The sequence below is a fragment of the Rhinolophus sinicus genome, chromosome 16 (assembly GCF_057876585.1).
Source record: "Rhinolophus sinicus isolate RSI-liver-muscle chromosome 16, RSI-T2T, whole genome shotgun sequence".
NCBI classification, from domain to species: Eukaryota; Metazoa; Chordata; class Mammalia; order Chiroptera; family Rhinolophidae; genus Rhinolophus; species Rhinolophus sinicus.
In genome coordinates, this window is record NC_142516.1 from 188,861,975 (window position 1) to 188,884,372 (window position 22,398).

Below are 22,398 nucleotides of genomic sequence, written 5' to 3' on the forward strand. Positions count from 1 at the left end.
CTTTGTGCATACTGGTAATGTGAAAGCATGGTCCTTTTAAGGAAATGGCAGACTTTGTGCGCTCTGAGTTCTATTTGGTACGTTCTGTTTATTCCACTCGATATGCCAAGCAGTTCACTTTACTCAAGGGTCAGAAATAACTGTTCCTGTCAGGTGACAGGTACTAGTTTTACAGAATCCCTTTTGTCCTTTTCATAATGTAAATGGATGCCTGTATCTCATGCACTATTCGAACTCCAATTCTTAGAATTTCACATAATGATCAAAACCCAGCTCTACAGAGAAGGAAGTTCTATATTAGAGGGAAGACATAATCTGAGCTGTGGGGTGAGTCTGAGTTATTCTAGAAAACAGTCTTCAGTACGAAGCTTCAGGTTTCAATGATTTTGCACCCTACAAATGCCCACCTTTGACCAGTGTCTTGCCATGAAGACACACAAGCAAAAAGAAGATACTCACCAAGTGACATGTGGTTTCATTAGATGCTAAATGTTGTACAAGCCCTAAGTAACTACAGTGAAGTGTGAAATGTTTACTTTAAACTGACCTACCTACTCCTACAAGTTTACATGGTGATGCCTTATTCTCACTCTTCCCTCCCAAAATAGTTTGCCTCCCACCAGGGGTGCCAAAAAAACGTATCCACATTTTAAGAAATGTTATCTATACTCAAGCAGTAGTTCGCCATAATCAGAAGTGTCTGGACACTGATGGGAACCACTATGAGCACCTCTTGTAATTGCAGAAGTCACACGTGACTTGTATTCATCTTTTGTTATCAGCATATATTATAATAATTTTTTCCTTTCTTAAAATATGTATACATTATTTTGGCAGCCTCTGTATATGAATTAACTGTTATCTTGAAGGCCTAATACCAGCTGCCACTTATGTGGTCTCATGGGATAACGCATGCAAAAGCTAGAGGACACGTATGTCGTGCCACAGCCCAGTGATGGCTCGCCGACTGCCACCACCCTCCTTCAGCATCATCCCACAGAGGGGTGGATGCTCGATCAGAAATCTCTCATGATTAGCGGCTGCCCACTGGAGATGCAAAGATGCACGACACTGTCCCCATCGTAGGGAGCAGACAACCCAGTAGACAGCGGAGACATAGATAAATGGATAGAGGCAAAAATAAGTCCCATGAGAATTTAAGCATCATACAACATGAGAATGACTGCTCCGCAGATATGTCCAATAAAATAGGATGCTCTAAGAAAAGATATAATTAACCTTGGAGGGTCTGACTTGAAAGTTAGTGTTTTTTTTTAAAAAAAAATTGAGTTCAAGGGAAGTGAAAACAAAATGCAGACCCACAATGGTTAATTTTCTTGAATTCAAGCTAGTTGTTATTCGCAATTTGGGCCCTAAAAATGCCAGGCTGTGAACCACCATAAGCCCTAATACTGGATCCCTTTGGAGACTCACACCAATCACCAGCTGATACTGCGATCTCCTCAACGAGCGTTTATGTTTGACTTGTACGTCGCTTCTCTCCCAGTCCAGCTAAGTCCCAGAGGACGGCCCAACCCGCGACCGCCTCAGCCAGCTAAAGAGCTCACTTGAAGCAGACAGGTCAGCAGGCCATGTAAGAGGGTATTCTGTAGTCGGTATTTTGTTCTAAGACCCAGCTATGCTAAATTTCTCTTTTACTCATTTTGAAGGTATCTATCTATCTATCTATCTATCTATCTATCTATCTATCTATCTATCTATCTATCTATCATCCATCCACCCACCCACTCACCCACACATTCCTTTCCACTACATTCAACCATCACTTTTTCAAAACCCTGAGAATTCCTAACCCCCAGGGCAGGCCATGGATGCAATGTTTTTCATCTTTAAGATCTAAGATTAAAAGTAATTAGGATATTAGAATGAATTTTAATTGTACCCACTCTTCATTCATTTATATTCATTTAAACATAAATATTTACTTAAAACAAGAGTGCATAAAATGAGAAAAGTAGTAGACTGAAGAGGTAATTTGGATCCAAGTCAAGAAAGGTCTACCCTTGCTTCTGTCCTAGCTGAGAACAATGAAATAGGTTGTAAAGCATTTGGTAACAAAAGACCTAGACAATTCATCATAACCGTAAAACTTAGGAAAGACTGAAATTGTATGACGTGTTTTCACACTTTCACAGATCACATGGTAACGAAATGAAACAAGCAAATGCTTTCTCATGTGGTTGTTTTAAAACATCATTTCATGAAGTCAGCCACAGTGATTTTCTAAGTGCCCTTCTTTAAGGACGTCATCGGTCACCCCAAAGCAGCTGAACATGCAGAATAACAGAACGCTCAGAGGAGAGCCGTGGGCTACTCCTTGCCTTGGCTCAGTAAACAAATGTGTATGCGGCAACTTCCTGGCCCTCCCACCTCTCCATGTCCCTGCTGTGTGTGTTCCTCAGGCATCGCCCTTCCACAGGGTGTTGTCAACTCCCTTCTCACCCCCTGAAGGGTGACTGTCACATGGCCAACGTCACCCATCACTGAGTCCTCATTCGCTGTCTCTTGCCAAGCTGTGGCATGGCGTGACATATCTGACTCTCTCATGGCCATCTATGGAAGTCTCAGAAATTTCAACAAACATACCCACAGGTGCCCTGCAGCTGCTCTTCCTTCAGCATCTCCCAGGCTGAGGAACGTCCTGGACCATGGGCATCAAAGTCCTAAGTCCAGGACTCCTCTCTCCCTCATCTTCATTCTAACTGCTTTGCACGAGTCATTCATTCAGTTTTCAAGAAATGATCAAATACAGACAGAAAAGAACATCACAGCCCCAGAATGTGTATCATTGTTACACTGCCTGACATCTTACCAATGAGAAGTGTGCTGAGGTTAACAATATCATCCAAATACAAAGATATCAGAGATGGTTAGAAAGTGAACTCATTCACCTCTCTGTGTGAATTAGTTAAATCACTACCTTCACTCACCCAACAGAGATAAGCAGGAATGAGGACCGTCTGCATTCTGAGGGAAGATCACTTTGGAGGCACTACCAGGCGAAGGCAGCATAAGGACAAACAGAACGAAAGTGCTAGGAAAGGGACAGAGATGAAGAAATGCATGTCGAGAAAACCGGAAAGTTTCCCAAGAGACTAGTGGACTATGTCAAAGTTGTGCCTGGGGCAGAAGTGCAAGGAACTCTTATTTCCAACTTCTTTCCTTCTGCACAACCTACTTCCTACCCTCAAGGCACAAAATTAAGACTAATGGCAAAGAACAATACATTTAAGCAATTCGTGTTTATTCATACAAGACACTGCGAGACAATGCAGTGATCAGACAAAAAGGCTTCTGCAGGCTGATTTAAGAATTCATACGTAATTTTAACATAGAAGCCTATACAAAATGTTAACATTATCCCCATGGGAAATTTCTTCTCAGTCCTTAAAATCTGAATTCTGAATTATTCAAGGACAAATCCTTTCCATATATACTTTTGGGATTTGAGATACATGCAAGTTACTCACAGGTTCTATGTAAGTAAAACTCAGCTAATGAGAGAGAGAGAGAGAGAGAGAGAGAGAGAGAGAGAGAGAGAGAGAGAGAGAGACATTCATCTGATAAAATATCAAGTTCACGCTGTGAACTATGAAAACAAAAATAAAATCTAATGATCTTTAAGAGATGATAGGGAATCTTTTCCTTTATAACCATTGTAGCGATAACTAAAATATGGATTTTAAATATATAAATTAGTGTCAATACTACATCACCTTTCCCATCGGCAGTCAAGTCTGGGTCTTCGGAATCCCCCCGATATTTAAACACAGGTGACCTTGGCTGAAACTTCCCTACTTGGCTAAGGGAAAGGGGCAGGTGTTATAACAACCTTTCCTCGCCTCATTTATCTCAACACCTGGGACGCAGTAGGTGCAGAGCAAACATGACTAACGAATACATGGATTCAGGAGAACGAGTCAGGCAACGAACAGTCGGTAGGTTACACCCTCCCTGCAGCTGCCTCCTGCCTGCGGGGGCCCACTGACTGCTGCGTTCGGCTAAGAGTGCTTACCTGCACCGAACACACTGGCAGGTCCTGGGAACGGGGCTGAGAGAAACTCTCTTCTGGGTAGTACGTGAATTGTCAACCAGTGCAACGTTACTCCTCAAGCTAAAATATTTAAGGACTGCACACACTGTACACCTACTTATTTGGTCCAATGGTCATGCGCACGCTCTTGAAGAAATACTGAGAACATGCAAAAACTTCTATATTGAACAATATCGAAGTGCCTATGATTGGCTGGGCTTAGTAGTTCTCATAAGACATATGTGAAATATTTCTGATTGATTCAATTTTTAAAATGCTATACTTCCTGATGGCTTCCGTGAGATATACCAAATCACCAGTAAAATGTATCAAACTTTCTCCTATGGCTGCAAAACAAACCCTGAAATTACACAAGCAATTCTCTGCCTTAGGATTAGGAATTATGAGCATACAAACAAAAGTATCTTTTACAATTACTATAGCATTTTTGCCTATAATTACCCATCAATTAGTTATAATCTACATAAGCCCCATAAGCAAACACTACTCTTCACGTCCCTTTTTCCTTCAGAGCCAGGATGAAGCCCCACAATCCTTTTCAACCCCGAGCTGCAGACAATGACCAAGCACCTAAAGCCAGCAGACACCGTGGGTCATTTCCCTCTGGGGGCTAATGCACTGCGACGGAATGACATTGTTATAAAGGCTGTTACATAGTTCCCCAGACTGCGTGATGCAAAGTGTCTGCTAGTTCGTCTCCATCAAAACACCTGCTCCAGGAGTGCTCAGCTAACAGGCTAACCGAAACTCCATGCTCCAGAGATGCCTAGAAACCCTTCGGCCCAATGTTAGTTAGATGCTTTGCTAACTGGCACGGTGGGTGAGAGAAAGGGGCTGGACTTGGTGCTGCCATCAGCTTGTTAATTAGCATAATGGGTGTCAGAAATGTTTGTGTTAAATTCATGGATTCAAGTAAACTTGTTTAGATAAAGCACATCTGTGCGGACATGTAAAACGTCATCATCCATAGCAAAGAAAGTCCCTATTAAACCAATGGACATGGGTGAGGGCCCACTGATGGGAAAGCTTTCCTTACGCTTTTGTCTGTGGCCACAAGGCACCAGCGGAACCACGTCAGCTACCTATCATTGAGAAACAGGGAGGGGCCAAGTGGTGCGCTAACGCAGCACGACCAATCAGCCTCCTCTACTTGGCACTTAAAACTGACTTCAGCTGGGGTCAGCAGTGCCTGGGCAGTGGGGGGTGGAAAGCCACCTCAACAAAAAGGAACAGCAAACAACTAGACACTGCCCGTCCTGTGGTGTCAAAAGTTGTAACAGGTGAGATCTCTATTCCCACGCAAAATGGACGTGGACATATTTCCTGGGATCCAGCAACGTTTTTCAGACGATGCGAGAGCAAAGGGAATTTATTTTGAAAACCACTTAACGACACAACTGAGGGGCTTCCGTCTTACCTTCACTGTACATGTTTAATCTGCAATGTAAGTGGGGTGTGTTAAAAGGCACGTGTCAGGGAAGAATCTAACAGAATTCCATAAACACCTTTGAAGCAATGAATGCACCTGAAAACCACCTGCTTATGGATGGATATTGGTATTTGGCAGCAAGAAAAGGCATTTTCCAAGGTGAAATACGTGAACTCTTACGTGTCAGCCTAAACATTTGCAACCAATTCTGATGATGGTAACAATCCATCTGAACCCCAATTGAGAGATTATGCCTCCCCCTAAAATAAAACCGTTCTCCTTAGACCTGTATTACAAAACATTGTAGTTTTGAGTTCCGTCAATAAAAATTTTGAGAAAATGTCTTTTTTCTCAAGTAGTTACATACTTGATTTTGACCTCTGGGCCACGAAACCTAAAATATTCACTGATTCATTACAGAAAAATTTCACTGACCCCTTAAATAGACTATATTAAAAAATGAAGTACATCTATTGCTCTATTGATAAGGAAATATGGAAAAATCTCTTTTAAGAAGCAAATTTTAAAGCAATAGGATAATATATTCCTACATATGCAATAACATCCCCTTAAAACATCTACTTGCATTTGTGTCTGTACGTGTACACACACACACACACTCAAGAGACAGAAAATGTCTGGAAGGAACACAGTGAACTAACTGCTGACAGCAACTGTTTCCAGCAGATACTCTCACCAGCTTATTCTTTCTCCATAAAGCAGCCAGGGTTACATTTAAAGCATAAATCAGACCTGATTACTCCCATTTAAAACCCCCAGTGGTTTCTCATCACACTTAAAAACAAAACCAAACGGCTCCAAGTCCTGTCAGGATTTGGAGGCCCTGAGGGTCTGGCTCCTGGCTGCCTTTCTCACCTCATTTCCTCCGTCTTCCTTCAGCCCAATGAGCTGTTCCTGTTGGGCCCTCTGTACCATTCCGCCCAGCATTTCCTACCCCAGGACATTGGTACTTGCTGTTTCCGGAGGCTCAAACCTGACTCCAGCAGTCACAAGGCGACCTCCTCTATACAGCCAGGCCTGTGATCTAATGTCACCTCCTCTGACAAGCCTGGCCTGGCCGCTGTCATCTAACCACCTGCACTTCTGTGGGTCTATCACACATTGCCCACTAGTGGACATCATGCTAACATTCACTTACTGTCTGTCTTCCTCATGAGAACATAACCCCTGTGAGGGGAGGACAAGTTGTTTCCTTCTGTGCCATCTCCCTGGAAACCAGGGACGCTGTAAAATGAACTAATGAAAGGAAGCAAGGAGAGTAAAATTTTACTTCCTAACAATTTTTGTTACATAAGCATGTATTCGTGTGTTGTTCATAAACTTAAATTATTGGTTAATACGATTTGAAAATTATTTAACAAAAGTAAACATCCCTCCCTCCATTTCAGTTCCATTCTGAATCTCTCTGTGACCTGTCCCTGCGACCTTTACTGCATTTACCACACACACTGACAAGGGCAACAAGTAAAAGTGAACTGGAAACAGACATTGAAAAAAGACTTTTATTTCAACACGAAAGATTTGGAGAGGTACAGCTGGATGTGCACAGCAGTTCTGGCTGCTCCAGGGTCAGCATACACGGAACGTTTAAGTAAACTGCAGGCCACATGCTTGTCTATGTGGTAGAGGCACAGGGGTGGGGGGTGGGGGGCGGTGCCAGCTGGGCTGACGATGCACAGTTACAACATCAGTGGGCTTTGATTTTCACTATAAAACAAACGGATGAGATTTAGAGCTGACAATAGGCAAGTCTCTTCTGTCCTAACATGCAGTGCTTTTCTGTCCCTGGAATGACATAAACTAAGGTGACTCTAGAAGGCATCCTAGGATCAGAGCACAGAGGTCTGTTTCCATCTGAGTCAGATCTACTCACAGGAGGACCCTGACTGCACCCGTGACGGCTGTCGTCTGGTCTGCTGGAAGGCCCAGGCAGGGCCCTCCTCCTGGCCTCTGGGCTGCAGACCGTAGGCACTGTGGGCCCTGGGACCAGTCCTGGACCGGCCACACACCTGCGTCCAAGGACAACCACCCTCCTTCTTGACACCACTGGGAACAGGGGGCACCGCGCTGTCTGAACCAGCCTTTTCCCCACTGAATTTGTATTTGCATGTCATTACATAGCATTCAAAAGCTTTAAACCTCCACAAGATAAATACTGAGAATGTAAGCTTTGAGAACAGGATATTACTAACTACCAAAAACAATTCTATACATCTACTGTTGTAAATTAACTTTAGGGTCGACATGATTTAAAAATAAATATTTGAAAACATGTACTAAGACGAGTGGAATATAAAATATAGTTGCTTGACAAATTTTATATATTTCCAGAAAGGTAAGCTATAAAACTTAGGTTAAAAATATACAAAATTAACTTTTTGTGAGATGACTCTGGGGTGTTTACATGCAAGGAAAAGATACGCAACACATCTACGGTTACTTCAACCCCCACAGCTTTTCTATCTTGAAAAGGGTGGTTAAGACCATTCAAAGAGTAGAGAAATGATGAGGAATAAACTTGGTCTTATTGAAAACTTAGCCCAATCTTTAGGTAAATATTGTTAAAGTTTATGATTTTGGCACTTTGATTGCTGAAACCTGTTTGTGCAGAAAGGGCAAAATGTTTTCTGTGTTTGCTACTTTTGCTACAATTACATAGTTCATTAAAGTGGTTACAATTACAGATTGAAATAAATCTATTTAAATGATCTGCTTAAAGCAAAATAAATAAATAAAAGTCAAACAAGGCCTGTTACAATGAATTTCTTACCCAAGAAAAAAATGCTAAATATTTCTTCATAGCTAACACTGCCCAAAGTTTCTTCACAATAAATACTGATAACATATTCCCACATTTACTTTTTCATACCATCCTTTTTCTTGACAGAACCAACGGCTCACACTACCTTCATTTCCCTTCTGAAATAAACAGCCTCACTGTTATGAGCTCCTTGCTCAGTAATCATGCTACGTGACAGGCTATACTGAAAACAAGGAAAAGCATTCACGCTAGTTGATTATTCATATGCGGTATCACATTGTTTTCACCTAAAGAAACTAAGGGCTTGGAGAAATGTATTCTTAACAGTAGATTTGACCAATGAGCTGAGAAATTCCATAGAATTTATCACTGGAAAATATCAAACTCACATTCTTTAAAATTAAAAGAAGAAAAGAAATATTTTAATTATGAGAAGGCTGTGATAAACATAAAAGATGGACGTGCTATTATATATTCCTCTATCCAAGACACTCGCAGGAGATGCACGTACTCTCATTACTCCCTCCATCTAAGTCTTCCCTTCCTTCTGTAGTTTTCCACACACACCTACAAAATGTAGTTTATAATCACTGAGATTCACCTTCAGAGGGACTCAATGTTCTAGAAGTGGTATCTTCTTTCTGCATGCTTTGTACGTCATCCACTTCTTTTACTGCTTTATTGCTGCCATCCAAGGGCGTTACATCACCGCGATGTCCTTTCTGACACGTGAGTTCACCGATGGTGTAAGCAGAGTTACTTCCATCAGGGCACACACCTCCTTTCTGAGCATCAGCAGGCCGACAACATCCTGCAGTTTCCTCAGCAGCAGACGTCTGCTCAGGAGTCGTACAACCCAAAGTTGTATTTGCTTCATCATCCCTTGGTTTCTGAAGACTGGGGCTGGTGTTTGCTGTTAAATTGGTCATGTCAACTGACCTGGGGTTCTTACCAATGCAGGAAAAATCAGACATTTCCAAGACGTTTGCTCTCTCCCTCTTAGAAAGAACAAATCTGCAGCGGAACTGAGCAGGGCTTGACGACAACGGACACCCTGGAAGACTCTCTGAACTCCTTTCCTCAAGATTATCAGGTGAGAAGTAATCGTCGTATGAGGACCCCTCCCAGTCCAGACTCTGGACAGCACATCCGCTGCGGAGCTGTGGGCTGCTTTCTGGCTTAAACAGCTGCAGTTTGGGCCTGCCTGACCTCCTGCTGCTCTTTTCCTTTCCTCTCTTTTTTGCAGGGGAATGGAAGTGCTCTGATGTTCTTTTTCTCTTTGCTGAGGAACTCCTGTGACGTAAATGTCCTAAACTGCAGCCTGTTGTTGCAGATAACACGGGAGACAAACCCTCCTTCTCACGAAACATCTCTTCAGCTGCTCCCTCAGACTGCTTCTTGTCAGGGCTGACCCCTTGGCCTCCAGGACCTCGCAGCCAATCCATCTCTTCCTCTGAAAGCTTGTGCATGGGTTTCTGAGGAGTTAACTGACTGAGGCACGTGGGAGATGCTGATGGATGAACAGTGCTTGTTTTCAATACAGGTGAAGAAACATACATGTCACTGTTAATTGCATCCACGAATCCTCTCGATTTCCTTTCCTGATTCCCACATCCTGAGTTTCCACAAAGATCATCAAAAGATATGTGCAGATCACCAGCAAAGGATTTATCTGGAAAATGTTAATAAAGAATTAACTTTTAAAAATGGTTTCAATTATTATAAACGTAATTTTCAGTTGGCCAATACTTTTTAAGCATCGTTATTATTTAAGAAGAGCTAATCTGGTTATCCTGGTTTTTTGACATGTAAGTAGGTCACTGACCCCATTCATCATGTGTTCCAAATATTCATTATCCACGCTGTGAAACCATTTTTCCTTAGCTCTCTTACTATTCCCTGTACTGAACAGTTTAAACTCATGCAGGTTACTTCACATAAGATCACAAGATTTAAAAAAATAAATAAGCAACTGATTCTGTGCCAAGAAAAACCAGAAAAACCAAAAAGGAGCTTTAACTCATGCAATTTCTCATGTCTCATTTTATTACAATACCTAATTTTAGGGTGAAATCCATGAATCCTAGTTTTTAATTAACTGCTCTTCTCATTGGATGAAATTCAAACTAAAATCATAATATATTTAAAAAGCTTCAATACATCACAGAAAATAAATTTTTACCTGAACACGAAGTATCATGTGAAATATTCAAAGATACTTCACACGAAGAGTTAACTGGGTTATCATAAGACTTTCCAATCATTTGGGAAGCTAAAAATAATAAAAACATTTCATTAGATACAATTTTAATATTTTTAGATGAAGTCAATAGCCCACTATTTCTATTCTTATATATCACACATACACAGACTTAGGCCTTGTACTTCATATTCCAGACTTATCACAAAACAACAAGCACAAAAAACTCGTACTCAAATCTATTACAGATGATGAGATTACAAAAGAGGATTAAATCACATGATAATTAAAGTTAGAAGGGGTCAGGAAAAGTCGGCTTGCCAGGGCTTAAGCAGAAGCTCGACAAAGGTGAAAATATTGTCTGTTAGCCTGACTGTTTGATGACCAAGGCTTTTTCTGTCAGTTACCTCTTTTTCAAGGTGACCTCTGTAATCAGAGCAGTGCTTCTCTACCAGGTAATGGGACGCAGGGTAATGCGTGCAGGCTCTGCCAAGCGTCACATTTTGGGAACGGGGGCGGGGGTGTGAGCTATGCTGCTGGCATCTAGTGGGTAGACAGCAGAGAGGCTGCACAACAGCCTGCCGTTCCCAGAGCAACTCCTCCACCAAGAATTACCCACACACAATGTCCAGTGCCGCGCTGAGAAACCCTCGCGGTTTCACAGAAAACATCCCGATTATCCTACTCAATGAGTGAGGGCCTGAGTGTTGTCTCCCAAGGCTGTGCACACAGCAGGCCAGAAGCAAGACACGTTTCGGTCTCAGATCCAAAGATGCTTTTTAAAAGAAAACCAAAAGGATGTTTTTCTGAGAAAACTTAAGCAAAGAATTATAAAATGAGGATAAACCAAGATAAGGAAGATAAGACAGAGATAAAATTTTCAGCAATGAAGTGGCAGATTTAACGGTGCTAAGTAATAAAGCTGGAGGCAAATACAGGTGTGTACATGATGATACTTGAAACAATGCAAACAACATTCCCCAGGAACACTGCTGGTGACAACCTTCCATACCTGTTCTCACCCCTCTCAGCGACAGCACCCCCGGGAGCGCAGCAACGAGGGGAAAATGGTGACAACTGTTTGAAGGGACTCTGACAGTATCTATCAGAAACTTTAAATTCTGTCTTTACAAATTAGTGTTACTGAAACCATGAAATACACAGGAACATAAAGATTTATGTAGAAGCAGGTCCACTAGTGTACATACAGATCAACAGTAAAAAGTTGGGGGAAAGCCTTCTGTCCGCAGACACAAAATGGTTAAATAAAAAACAATAACAACCATACCATGTCATTTTAAAAGACTAAAAACTGCAGCATTATTTCTAATAAAGAAAAATTAAAAAAATATCCACCAACAGGTAGATTCAATTCAATTTCAAAACTCTAGATTTAATTCAATTTCAAAACGCTAGACTACTCTGCAGCATCTTAAAAAAAAAAAAGGTAGGTCCATACCTGACCTGGAAAAAACATCCAAGATACTTCTAAGAAAACTATTTGAACATAATAGGTTTCCCATGATCCCATTTAAAGACAAATTACACTTCCACAGAGAGAGCTGCAGGTGCCTATCTTTCTCACGTGCACACAGGTATTTGATGCCCTGGAAAACATCTGGGGAAACCCAGCGACTTAAAATGCGGGTCCTTCACAAGCAGAGGAGAATTAGGTGGGAATCCAGACGGCTCACTATGAACCATACACTGGCTAAATGTTTTATGAAACATATTTACATAAGTTAATTAAGAAATTTAAAAAGAAAGAAAAACAGACTGATGAATTAGATACTTAACCTAAAGCAAATTCCTTCAAAAGAGGGGCGTGATTAATTTTAAAATCACAAAGCTATTAAAAATTACAAAGAACGTACAACAAATAGGATTTTCAATCTGGGGAATACTATACATCCAATATATGTTTACAAATATTAATAAAAACATTCTGGAAGAAAATATTAACAAAGTCTACCGTGACATAGGTTAAAATCTGTTACCATCAGGAAACATTAAAATATCTAGGCAAAGGAAAAAAACCACCTTTCCACCACGATGTCATCACCTACTTGCAGATTCTCATTTTATAAATGTAAGCGCTTACAGGTAGGGGAGAGGTTTTCCCTTTTCTCCTTCATCTCCTGTAGTCTCTTCTCCATCGCCCTGTGCTGACCACAGCACATTTTAATGGTTGGACTGTACATCAACGAACCATTGGAATCAAACAAGAGAACAGGTATGTCATTGTCTGAAAATAAACAAAAATCCACATTTAAGCTCAAAACAATGTCTTCCCACTTCAGCAGCGTGATTCCTGTGGAGGAACATCCTGCCCCCACCCCACCTGTTTCCTCTTTCCTTTCAACATCATTCCCTGCGACCACCATGATGCTGGCACCACGGCCATCTCCACAACCAGCATCGCTGCCATGACAGCTGCTAGCCAACATGTGCTAAGAAGTGGCCACGTGCCAGGCACTGTGGGAAGCACAGGACCTGTTTTATCTCATTCAACCTTTCACCAAACCCAATCCACCAGTTACAAGTGTCCCCATTCACAGACGAAGAAAATGACACACACGAGTTAAGGAACTTGCTCAACTGGGATCACCTAATAGTGAGAAGGTAAAGCCAGAATGAAAGTTGGCTCCTCAATGTGATGATGGATGGCAGGCAGGACATGCCACCTCAAACAAACACACCACTGTGGCACAAGGATTACTTTGAGCTAAAGGCAATTAAACAAGCAGCAGGTGCAAGAAGGGCGCTCTGACCCCCTTTTCTTCCCACAGGCGGGAGACAAAGCTCCCCCGTGGGACAAGCCCTCCTTCCACCAGGAGGAGAGACATTCTCACCACCAGAGATGGAGTCAACTCCGAGAATCCTGTACAAACAGACCTGTTAACACAACTCTCAGCTTCCCTTGCTCACTCCTCATATTTCAGTTACTTTTCCACAATCACCTCTCTTTGCTCAACGTAGGACATAAGTACTTAGTTTTGCCACTTCTTTGGGTCTTTATTTCCTTATGAGGGCTCCCGTGTCACAAAAAACATAAATTTGTACTTTTTTCTTGTTAATCTGACTTTTGTTACAGAGCCCCAGCTGAGAACCTAAGATGGGTAAAGAAAAAGCTGTGCCCCAACGACACGGCTAATACTCTGCTTCAGAAACAGCCACCACTAAGCACTGGCCCCACCCTCAGCACATGACTTACAGACCCACGTGGACTTGGGCCATGAAACGATGGGCGCACAACTGTGCATTTTTCCAGAACCCCTAACTGGCCTGTGCGCAAAGAGAACTTCGGGGCTCTGACCACCCTCCTGCTCAATAAAAGACGACCGAGAATCATTCAACAGCCTCTCCTTTGCAAACCTTGGGCTGGAACTACTCTTACCGCACTTCTCTTAATACAAAGACAGACACTAGTTGTATCTTTAATACCTTATATTTGTAGTTTTTAATAGGCGATTTCTGTTATAAATGTAGTGTAAACAGAGAACATTTTGTATCTATCATTACTGTTTTGCCAAATTCTTTTCAAATACACCATCATGATACAGAAAGGAGGCCCAAGTGGCCACAATACCAAGGATGACAGAGGCGGGTGCAGGGCTGACTCGAGGCTGCAGGGGCAGCCAGATCAGACTGGACATGGTGGCAGGTCACAGGACACAGGAAATACTATAGGATTTCCTCCTACACGCGTTTTCCGTAGGATGTCACTGAGAAACAGTAAGGCCTGAGTGGGGTGTCCACCTGCCTTCTGACTGCAGTATGGGGATGGGTCCTAAGGACACTGCCCAGAGGACCCAGCCAAGGAGCTGCTACAATGGTTCCGGGGGATGCTGCAGGCTTGGAGAAGAGAGCAGAGAGGAGCCAGGCAATCATTTCAGAAGCGGGGCTAAGGGTTCTGATGGGTAACGTGTGTCAGGGAAGAGATGCCCAGGAGACGTGCATGTTTCTGGCTGGAGCAGCATGGCTGGGCAGACAGTGTGGACTTGCTATGGAGTGGCCAGCATGGGGGTGGGGGGTGGGGGGGAGAGACAGAGAGAGAGAGAGGCTCGATTCTCAGATAGTGGGATGACTGAGCACAAAAACAAGTGAAAGGGATAGCACTGTGCGTGCTAAATGCTCTAGTCAATTCTGTTACATTACCACGGCAGATTTAAAATAATGCTTCATAATTCTATAAAAAAGGTTTCAAAATACAGAGCAGAGACTTTGCAACATGGCAATATAGACTAAAAGAGAAAAAAGCAACCAGAGGAATTAATGTTCCCTATTCCTATGCTATGCATTACAGTTACAGCAACTGCTTATTTGTATCAACGATGTATCAGGATTGATCTTAAATACTGAATTTAGAGGACAGGTGACAAAGACAAAAGAGAAATACCAAAAACGCATCAAGTACTACAGTTTCATGACATTCGAAGGTATTTTTCTAAATCATTAAAAGAGTGTATCTAGTAAAAAAAAAAAACCAAAAAAACAAACAAACTCCAATCTGATTACAAAATAGGAAGAGGATCTAACAGCCCTTTTCCAAAGAGGTCGTACAGACGGCCAGCAGGCGCTCAACATCGCTAGTCATCAGGGAAGTTTAAATCAAAACCCCAATGAGTTATCACCTCACACCTGTCAAAATGGCCATCATCAAAAAGACAACAGAGTCGTGTTGGCAAGGATATGAAGAAAAGGGAACCCCCTCCATATGTTGGTAGGATGTAAATTGGTGCAGCCACTATGGAAAACAGCATGAGGTTCCTCAGAAAATTAAAACTAGGACTACCAGGTGATCCAGCAATCCCACTTCTGGGTATATAACTGAAGAAAATGAAAACACTAATTCAAAAAGATACATGAACCCCCACGTTCACTGCAGCATTATTTACAATAGCCAAGACATGGAAACAATCTAAATGTCCATCAATATAGGACTGAATAAAGATGATGTGGTACACATATATATAAAATGAAATATTCTGCCATAAAAAGGAGTGAAATTGTGCCACGTGACACAACATGGATGAACCTGAAGGGGATTATACTAAGAAAAATGAGACAGACAATGAAAGACAGATACCGTATGAAATCACTTATATGTGGACTCTTAAAACACAAAACAATGAAGAACACTGAAACAAAACAAACCCCCAAACTCATAGAAACAGATGACAGATTGGTGGTTGCAGGGGTTGGGTGGGGGGGAGGACAGGCCTCAAGTGGGTGAAGGGAGTCGAAAGGTACAAACGTTCAGTTATACAATAAGTAAGTCACGAGGAGGTAATGTACAGCATGGGGACTATGGTTAATAATAATGCACTGAATATTTGAAACTTGCTAAGAAAGTACCTCTTCAAAGTCCTCATTATCAGAAAAAAAGGAAAAACAAGTTTTGCAACTGTGTATGGTGACAGACGTTAATAATGTATACAAATATCTATTCATTATGTTGTACACCTGAAACTAACGTAATGTTACATGTCAATCATACCTCGATAAACCAGAAGACTTTCTGAGTGATTAGCTCAACTGCATGGCCGTATAACAGCTACTGCCAGGTGTCCCTTAGGCCACTTATATTGTTTCCTTCCTCCTAGGCCAGAACCCCTGCAGCCCGCCTTAGCTTTGTCATCATGGATGCCACCAGTCACCAGGCAAATTAAACTAGGTGTGTGTGCACCAATGAAGGGGCTCATGCTGCCTTCCTCTGCTTACCTAGAGTTGTTTTTTGCCTTTGCAGCTCGTTGGCCATTTTCTCAATTTTCTTTTGAAGTCTCTTATTGTTTTCTGCTGTTTTAGGAACAAAATCTTTGGGCTGCATACACTTACGCTGTGCAAAAAAGAACATAAATATTAATACAATATTGCAATTGTGTAAGACAGGAAAAGAACCCTTCTATGTACATTTTGGTATCTTTTCTAACACTAATAATCAAACCTTCTGAAAGAGGTATTTTTTGCACTCTACGTGCATTGGTAACGTTTATTTCATTTTATGCAACTATAAAAATAAGGACAGAATTGTAAGACTGAATGAAACGCTGGCTGTACAAGTAGCTATGTTTTCTGAGGCATTTTCAGTGTCCCAGCATTCTTGGTTTCCATGAAAGTCCTTAAACAAAATTAGTCTCCTTTTCCTTATTTTTGCTACTCTCACGTTATCTCCCTGCCACACAAGAAATCGTGACATAGTAATAAAACATAAAAGCAATTTGTTATAACTACCAAAGCCCTATAGAAGTCAGAAACTAGTGGTGTGGGTGCATTCTGGGTGGAGTGTATTTCAGAGGGAACACGTAACATGATGGCGCTAAAATCCAAACACACATGGGATGTTTGAAGGACAGCAGGTAAGAGGGTCAGGCTGGCAGCAGCACAAGTGAGGGAGAGCAAAGCAGACAACTGCCTCAAAGAACCCAAAATAGTAAGGTCTGGAGTTAGGTTCAAATTGCAGTTGCATTTGGAAAAGGGAATGCTTTTAGGCGCGAGTAAAAAATGAAGTGTATGAGCAGTCGTCATTAATGCTCCCGATGAGGAAAAACTAAAAAGATTAATAACATCCAGCACCAGTCAGAGTATCAAGAAGCAGTGCTCTTGTACACTATCAGTGGAACTGTTCAAACAAAAATGTATGCACACTTTGACCCAGTAATTTCATTTCTAGATATCCCACTTGGAGAAATAAACTCAAATATGTCACACAGACAACGTGCTTGCTTAATAAAAATCGACAACAATCTAAGGGTACGTGAATCCAAGAAGGGCACATTCACGCCACATAATACACTGCAGGAAAATGAGGCAGTTAGACAGCCTGACATGAAATGGTCCAAAGCATACTGCTGAAGAAGGAAAAGCAACCTACGGTCGTCATCCGTGTAAAACGTGTGTGCGCGTGCACGAGTGACACACGTCTACTGACTATCCCATCCGCAAGGAGCAAGTCAAACTGAAAACTGCTTATTTTGAGGAAAGGGAAGTCAAGGGACACATTTGCTTTATGTTTTACAATGTGTTTGCAAAATATTCTACAATGAAAATATGCTTGTACTACTGATGTGTTTAAAATATTTTTAAAATGATAGACACAGCTATTGCCCAGCATATCAGAGAAGGGTAGAACAGCTGAGTGCTCTACTTCACCCGTGATCAGATGAGAAGGTCTGCAGGGAGCATGAAGTTTACCCACCAGCGCACAGGCAAATTCCGGCTTGTCTGAGATGAAAGGTAAGGAAGATACCTGATTTACTATTGGCAGAAAATTTGGAAACATCCACAGGAAATTTCTTCTGTAATCTACAGGAAATGTACAGTTCTAGTCTGTCTGACTCAGTGTGGAGAAAGTCTGCAAATCTTCTCTCCAGTGGGGATTCTCATGTGAACACACAGTGACTTTGACATTTCACAGTAAGCTAGTTTACTCTCAAAGTCGCAATTAAGACTCTGAAGTAAATAAAAATCTCAAAGGCCCAAATGTGAATGAGACCTCAAACGAAAACAGTTGTCTTGTCTTTGTCAGCAGATTTTCTGTAAATATATAACTACACACTTGGATATCTGTGTCAGATTTCGAGATTCCCCAGCTAAACAGAACACAGGCATTTTATTACAGACCCAACAACCTGCAGTCTAAAGTAATTACAGGAGGACCTGAGTGTTCGCTTGTCTCTTGGCAACTTGTAGTTTTCTCTTGGCCAACCACAGCCCCTTCCATTGCTTGCAAGTTACATCAAAGTATTCGTAGCATAAAATAATCTCTAACTCGCTAAATGATGAATGTACGTGGAAAGAACAGTACCATCAACAGCAATACTTAAGACAACTCTCGAATATATTTCTAAAAGCTTTATTTTCTAAGAACAACAACAACAAACAAGCATGAATAAATTCACAACCACTGTCCATACCGAACTTGCACTTACTTTCTTTTTCATCAGGCGCGGTAAGTGTTCACTAGTGTTAGTGGCAGGGAACAGTGATTCATCGACGTGCATTCCTGCCGTCCTGCATCTGTGGAAGGAACGGGAGTCATCTGATGAGCACGTTTCTGTTATATTCACGCAGCATTAAGTCTGCACGTGTCAGTGAGTAATTTAAGAAATCCATGCACAGGCCATTCTAATAGACATGTCTTCAAAATAAGTATGCATATTACCAAATAAAGTCCATATAAATTCAACTTTCCAAAATTTTGTCGATATGGTGGTTCTTTAAGTATAAAAGAAGTGAGAGGCACGTAAAGGAAGTATGTTTTTCACACAACAATTTCAGATTTGTACCACACTTCAGAATGACCAGTGCACAGCACTCAGAAAGGTGTAAGTACATGCCATTAAATGCATAATTTAAGGGTAAACCGGCTGTAAAATGAGTAATTTAGAGCTACAAGGGTCCTAAAGAAACTCAGGCCAGAAAGCATAGCTTTTTTCCAAAACGAAGTTCTCCTTTTCGTGTGTTTCTATTAAGAGACAACCATCACCCCAGAGAGCCAGGTGGGCAACCCCAGCTACTCCCCCCCCCCATAACCAGTCTGTAGTAACATCCGTCATCCCCCCCCCCCGTAGTAACGTCTACCTCCCTTCCTATCTTGGAAATCCCTTGACCGTGACCGACTTCCAAGCATTCAGCCGCTCACCTCTAAACAATCACAATGCTTCTCTAAATGTTCCTTCTCTACAGTCTCTCTCCTCTTCTAATTCATTCATGTTACCGAAACAGGAGTTTTACATTGTTTTACTCATCCCTCCCCAATCAGGATCAAAACTCTTCTACCACTCCCATGTTTACAGAATGTCACTTATCCGTTAAAAAGTCTTTTTAAAATACAGCCCGTAAGTACACCTGACTATATTTCATAAGACTATCACTGCTCAACAACTAGTATGCAAATGCTAGTTGAAAATATAACCAAATACAGTGAAAACAGAATGGGGCAAGTATGTCCATATCGATACAGAAAGCTCTGAAATATATTAAGAATGAAAAGGAAATTTCAGGAATGTGTGTGTGGTATACACAGTGCGATAAAGTATTTCTCCTTTTAAAACAAGTCGGGAAGATGGCGCAGCAACCTGCCACCAGTGCTATCACCAGGGGAGTGAAATGAATCTCCAAGTCGGGTCCAAGGACCCTGGGGCCCGAGACCCTTGCAGGGCATGAGGGGTCGGTCTAAAACTGTTTGTATCATAACACGAAGACGTTATTTGTTTTCATTTCTCAGTCTCTCGAGTACACAATAGAATTAACGCTAAATGACAAGTGCTGTCCCAACACCTTGACTGCAGAAGTACATGACAATGCAATTGTCTCCTATTAAAGCAGACGTGATGCAGCACTTTTCACAGCAGCCGAGACACGAAAACAACCTACGTGTCCATCAATGAATAAATGGATAAAGAAATTGTGATCTAGTAGATACACAATGGAATATTATGCAGCCTTAAAACAAATCTTGCCATTTGCGACATCACGGATGGACCTTGAGGACATTATGCTCAGTGAAGTCAGACAGGGAAAGGCAAGTACAGTAGCCGCCCAGTCCGAGGTTTCGCTTTTCCACGGTTGCAGTTACCACGTGCCTCATCCCGTCGTCCAGCATGTCCCTCCCCACCCATTAGTAACCCCTCAGTGACCGGTCATTGCCGAGGCATCACGGTGCTGTGTTCAGGTCACCCTTCGTTTACTTAATAACGGCCCCAAAGCACAAGAGTCGTGATGCAGGCGATTTGGAAATGCCGCAGGCGTAAAGTGCTCCCTGTAAGTGAAAGGTAAAAGTTGACTTTATAAGGAAAAATAACCATATGCTGAGGTGGCTAAGAACAAATTCTTCTACCTGTGAAATTGTGAAGAAGGAAAAAGAAACCCGCGCTAGTTTTGCTACTGCACCTCAAACTGCAAAAGTAATGGCCACAGTGTGTGATAACTATTTAGTTTAAATGTAAAAGTCTTTAAATGTGTGGGTGGAACACAGGAACAGGAAGCGTGTTCCGACTGATGACAACACATTGCGCCAGGAAGCACTGAGGTCACATGAGGACTTCAGCCAGGGACCCCCGACCCCGAAACAAGTGACCGCATTCCCATAACTTTCATTCCAGTATATTGTTATAACTGTTCTATTTTATTATTAATTACTGGTGTTAATCTCCCATTGTGCCTAACTTTTAACCTTTACCGACGGTATGTATGCATAGGAAGAAACATAAGTGTATATATGTTTTGGAACTGTCCGCAGTTTCAGGCATCCCCTGGGGGGGGGGGGGTCTTGGAACGTATCCCCCATGGGAAAGGGGCAGCTACTGTATGGTATGATCTCCTTATATGTGGAATCTAAAAAAATGCGTGTGTGTGTGTGTGTGTGTGTGTGTGTGTGTACAGACCAAGCTCGCAGATGCAGAGAACAGCTGGGTGGCTGCCAGAGGCAAGGGGTGGCGGGTGGGAGACGGGCTGCAGGAGACACAGGAGGGCTCCTTGGGAGAGTGGAAAGCAGGGAACCCCTAAGGCTCACCAGCAGTGAAGTGGACAAGTTAACTGGGTGTATTCAGACAGCAGTGAAAGTGAACTAACGTAGCTGCAAAAACATGAGTGAGTCTCACCGATGTGACGCTGAGCTAAAGAAACCAGGCACAGAAGAGTGCCCACTGCGTGACTGCCTACGGGCCTGCTTAAGGGACCACTGTTCGCATATGAGCCTGATTTTCTCTTTACTGTGGGGGGCTCTTCACAACAATAGCCAACTATGTATCCTGAGTCAATGGCACCATAAACCAAGCTAGAAAAAGACGTTTCGAGCAGAAATGACAGCGAGTTCAGTTTGGGACCTGTTTAAACCTAGCTGCTGTGGCTCGGCCATAGCTTCACCAAGCCGGCAACCCCATGCATAGGTCCGGCGCTTACAGGACATCGTGAGGACAAATACGGAGACACACACGCAATGCACACCCCTTGCCGGGGTCCACAGGGGCACGTCTACCTGGCTCAACGCTTTCTCCTCTCACTAGATCCACGCCACTGCCATTTGCAGACCCTCAAGCACACCGCTGGCATCTCCTGCCTCAGGCCACGACCTGGTGATCCCAGAACGCACGACGTGCCGTCCTGCCTTTCTCCTCCCCAACTCCAATGCCACGACTCCAAGAAGTACCTCGGCTCCTTCCTCATTCCCTTGTCAAATGTGTTTTCTTCATTAGAAAGGACGTTCCCTGAAGGTAGGCAATACTCCTGTCTAGGTACAGGAGTAACCCCAATGCCTGGCAAAGAGGAAGTACTCAAAAAACACTTTCTGAGTGAGTCAATGTCGTTATTGTAGCGACGCAAATGCTTCTGACCTAATCTTAAACCGTACATATACACATACACAAAATTACTCAAAATAGATCACAGAAACTAAACATAAAGCTATAAAACTACAAGAAAATGAAAGAAAATTTCATGATTTTGAAGATATTCAGATAGGATATCAAATACACAAAGCACAAAAGAAGAAAATGAAAATCTGGATAAAATAAAAAACTTGCATGCTTTGAAAAACACAATAAGGAATATGAAAAATAAGTCACAGACTGAGAGAAAATATTTACAATACATACATCTGACCAAAAAATTGGTAGTATTGCCTGCAACTCAAGAAGATGAAAACCCAATTTTTAAAAAATGAGCAAACAATTTACACTAAAGACAACACACAAACAGTCACTAAGCGTATTATCCGACATTCAGCACTAGTTGTCAGGGAAACACAAATTAAAACCAGGTGAGAGCCTCACATATTTATGGCTCTTTTTTGACAAAGGTGCCAAGACAATTCACTGGGGAAAGAATAATCTTTCAACAAGTGGTGCTGAGACAACTGGTATCAACATTAAAAAAATGAAATGAGACCCCTACCTCACACCACACACAAA

General features: G+C 42.1%; 1 protein-coding gene across 9 annotated transcripts in view; it reads right to left on the bottom strand.

The window, feature by feature from the left end:
* The window catches only part of MCPH1 (microcephalin 1), a 256,430-nt gene that overhangs the window by 212,171 nt on the left and 21,861 nt on the right, over positions 1-22,398 (bottom strand). For all 9 annotated transcript variants that reach the window (XM_088793043.1, XM_074329290.2, XM_074329291.2 and 6 more), the window contains 5 exons: positions 18,418-18,505; positions 16,211-16,325; positions 12,588-12,731; positions 10,469-10,558; positions 8,888-9,958 (listed from right to left, as the gene is read on the bottom strand). In XM_088793043.1, coding sequence (XP_088649169.1) covers positions 8,888-9,958; positions 10,469-10,558; positions 12,588-12,731; positions 16,211-16,325; positions 18,418-18,505 — 1,508 coding nt within the window. The remainder of the gene's footprint in view (positions 1-8,887; positions 9,959-10,468; positions 10,559-12,587; positions 12,732-16,210; positions 16,326-18,417; positions 18,506-22,398) is intronic.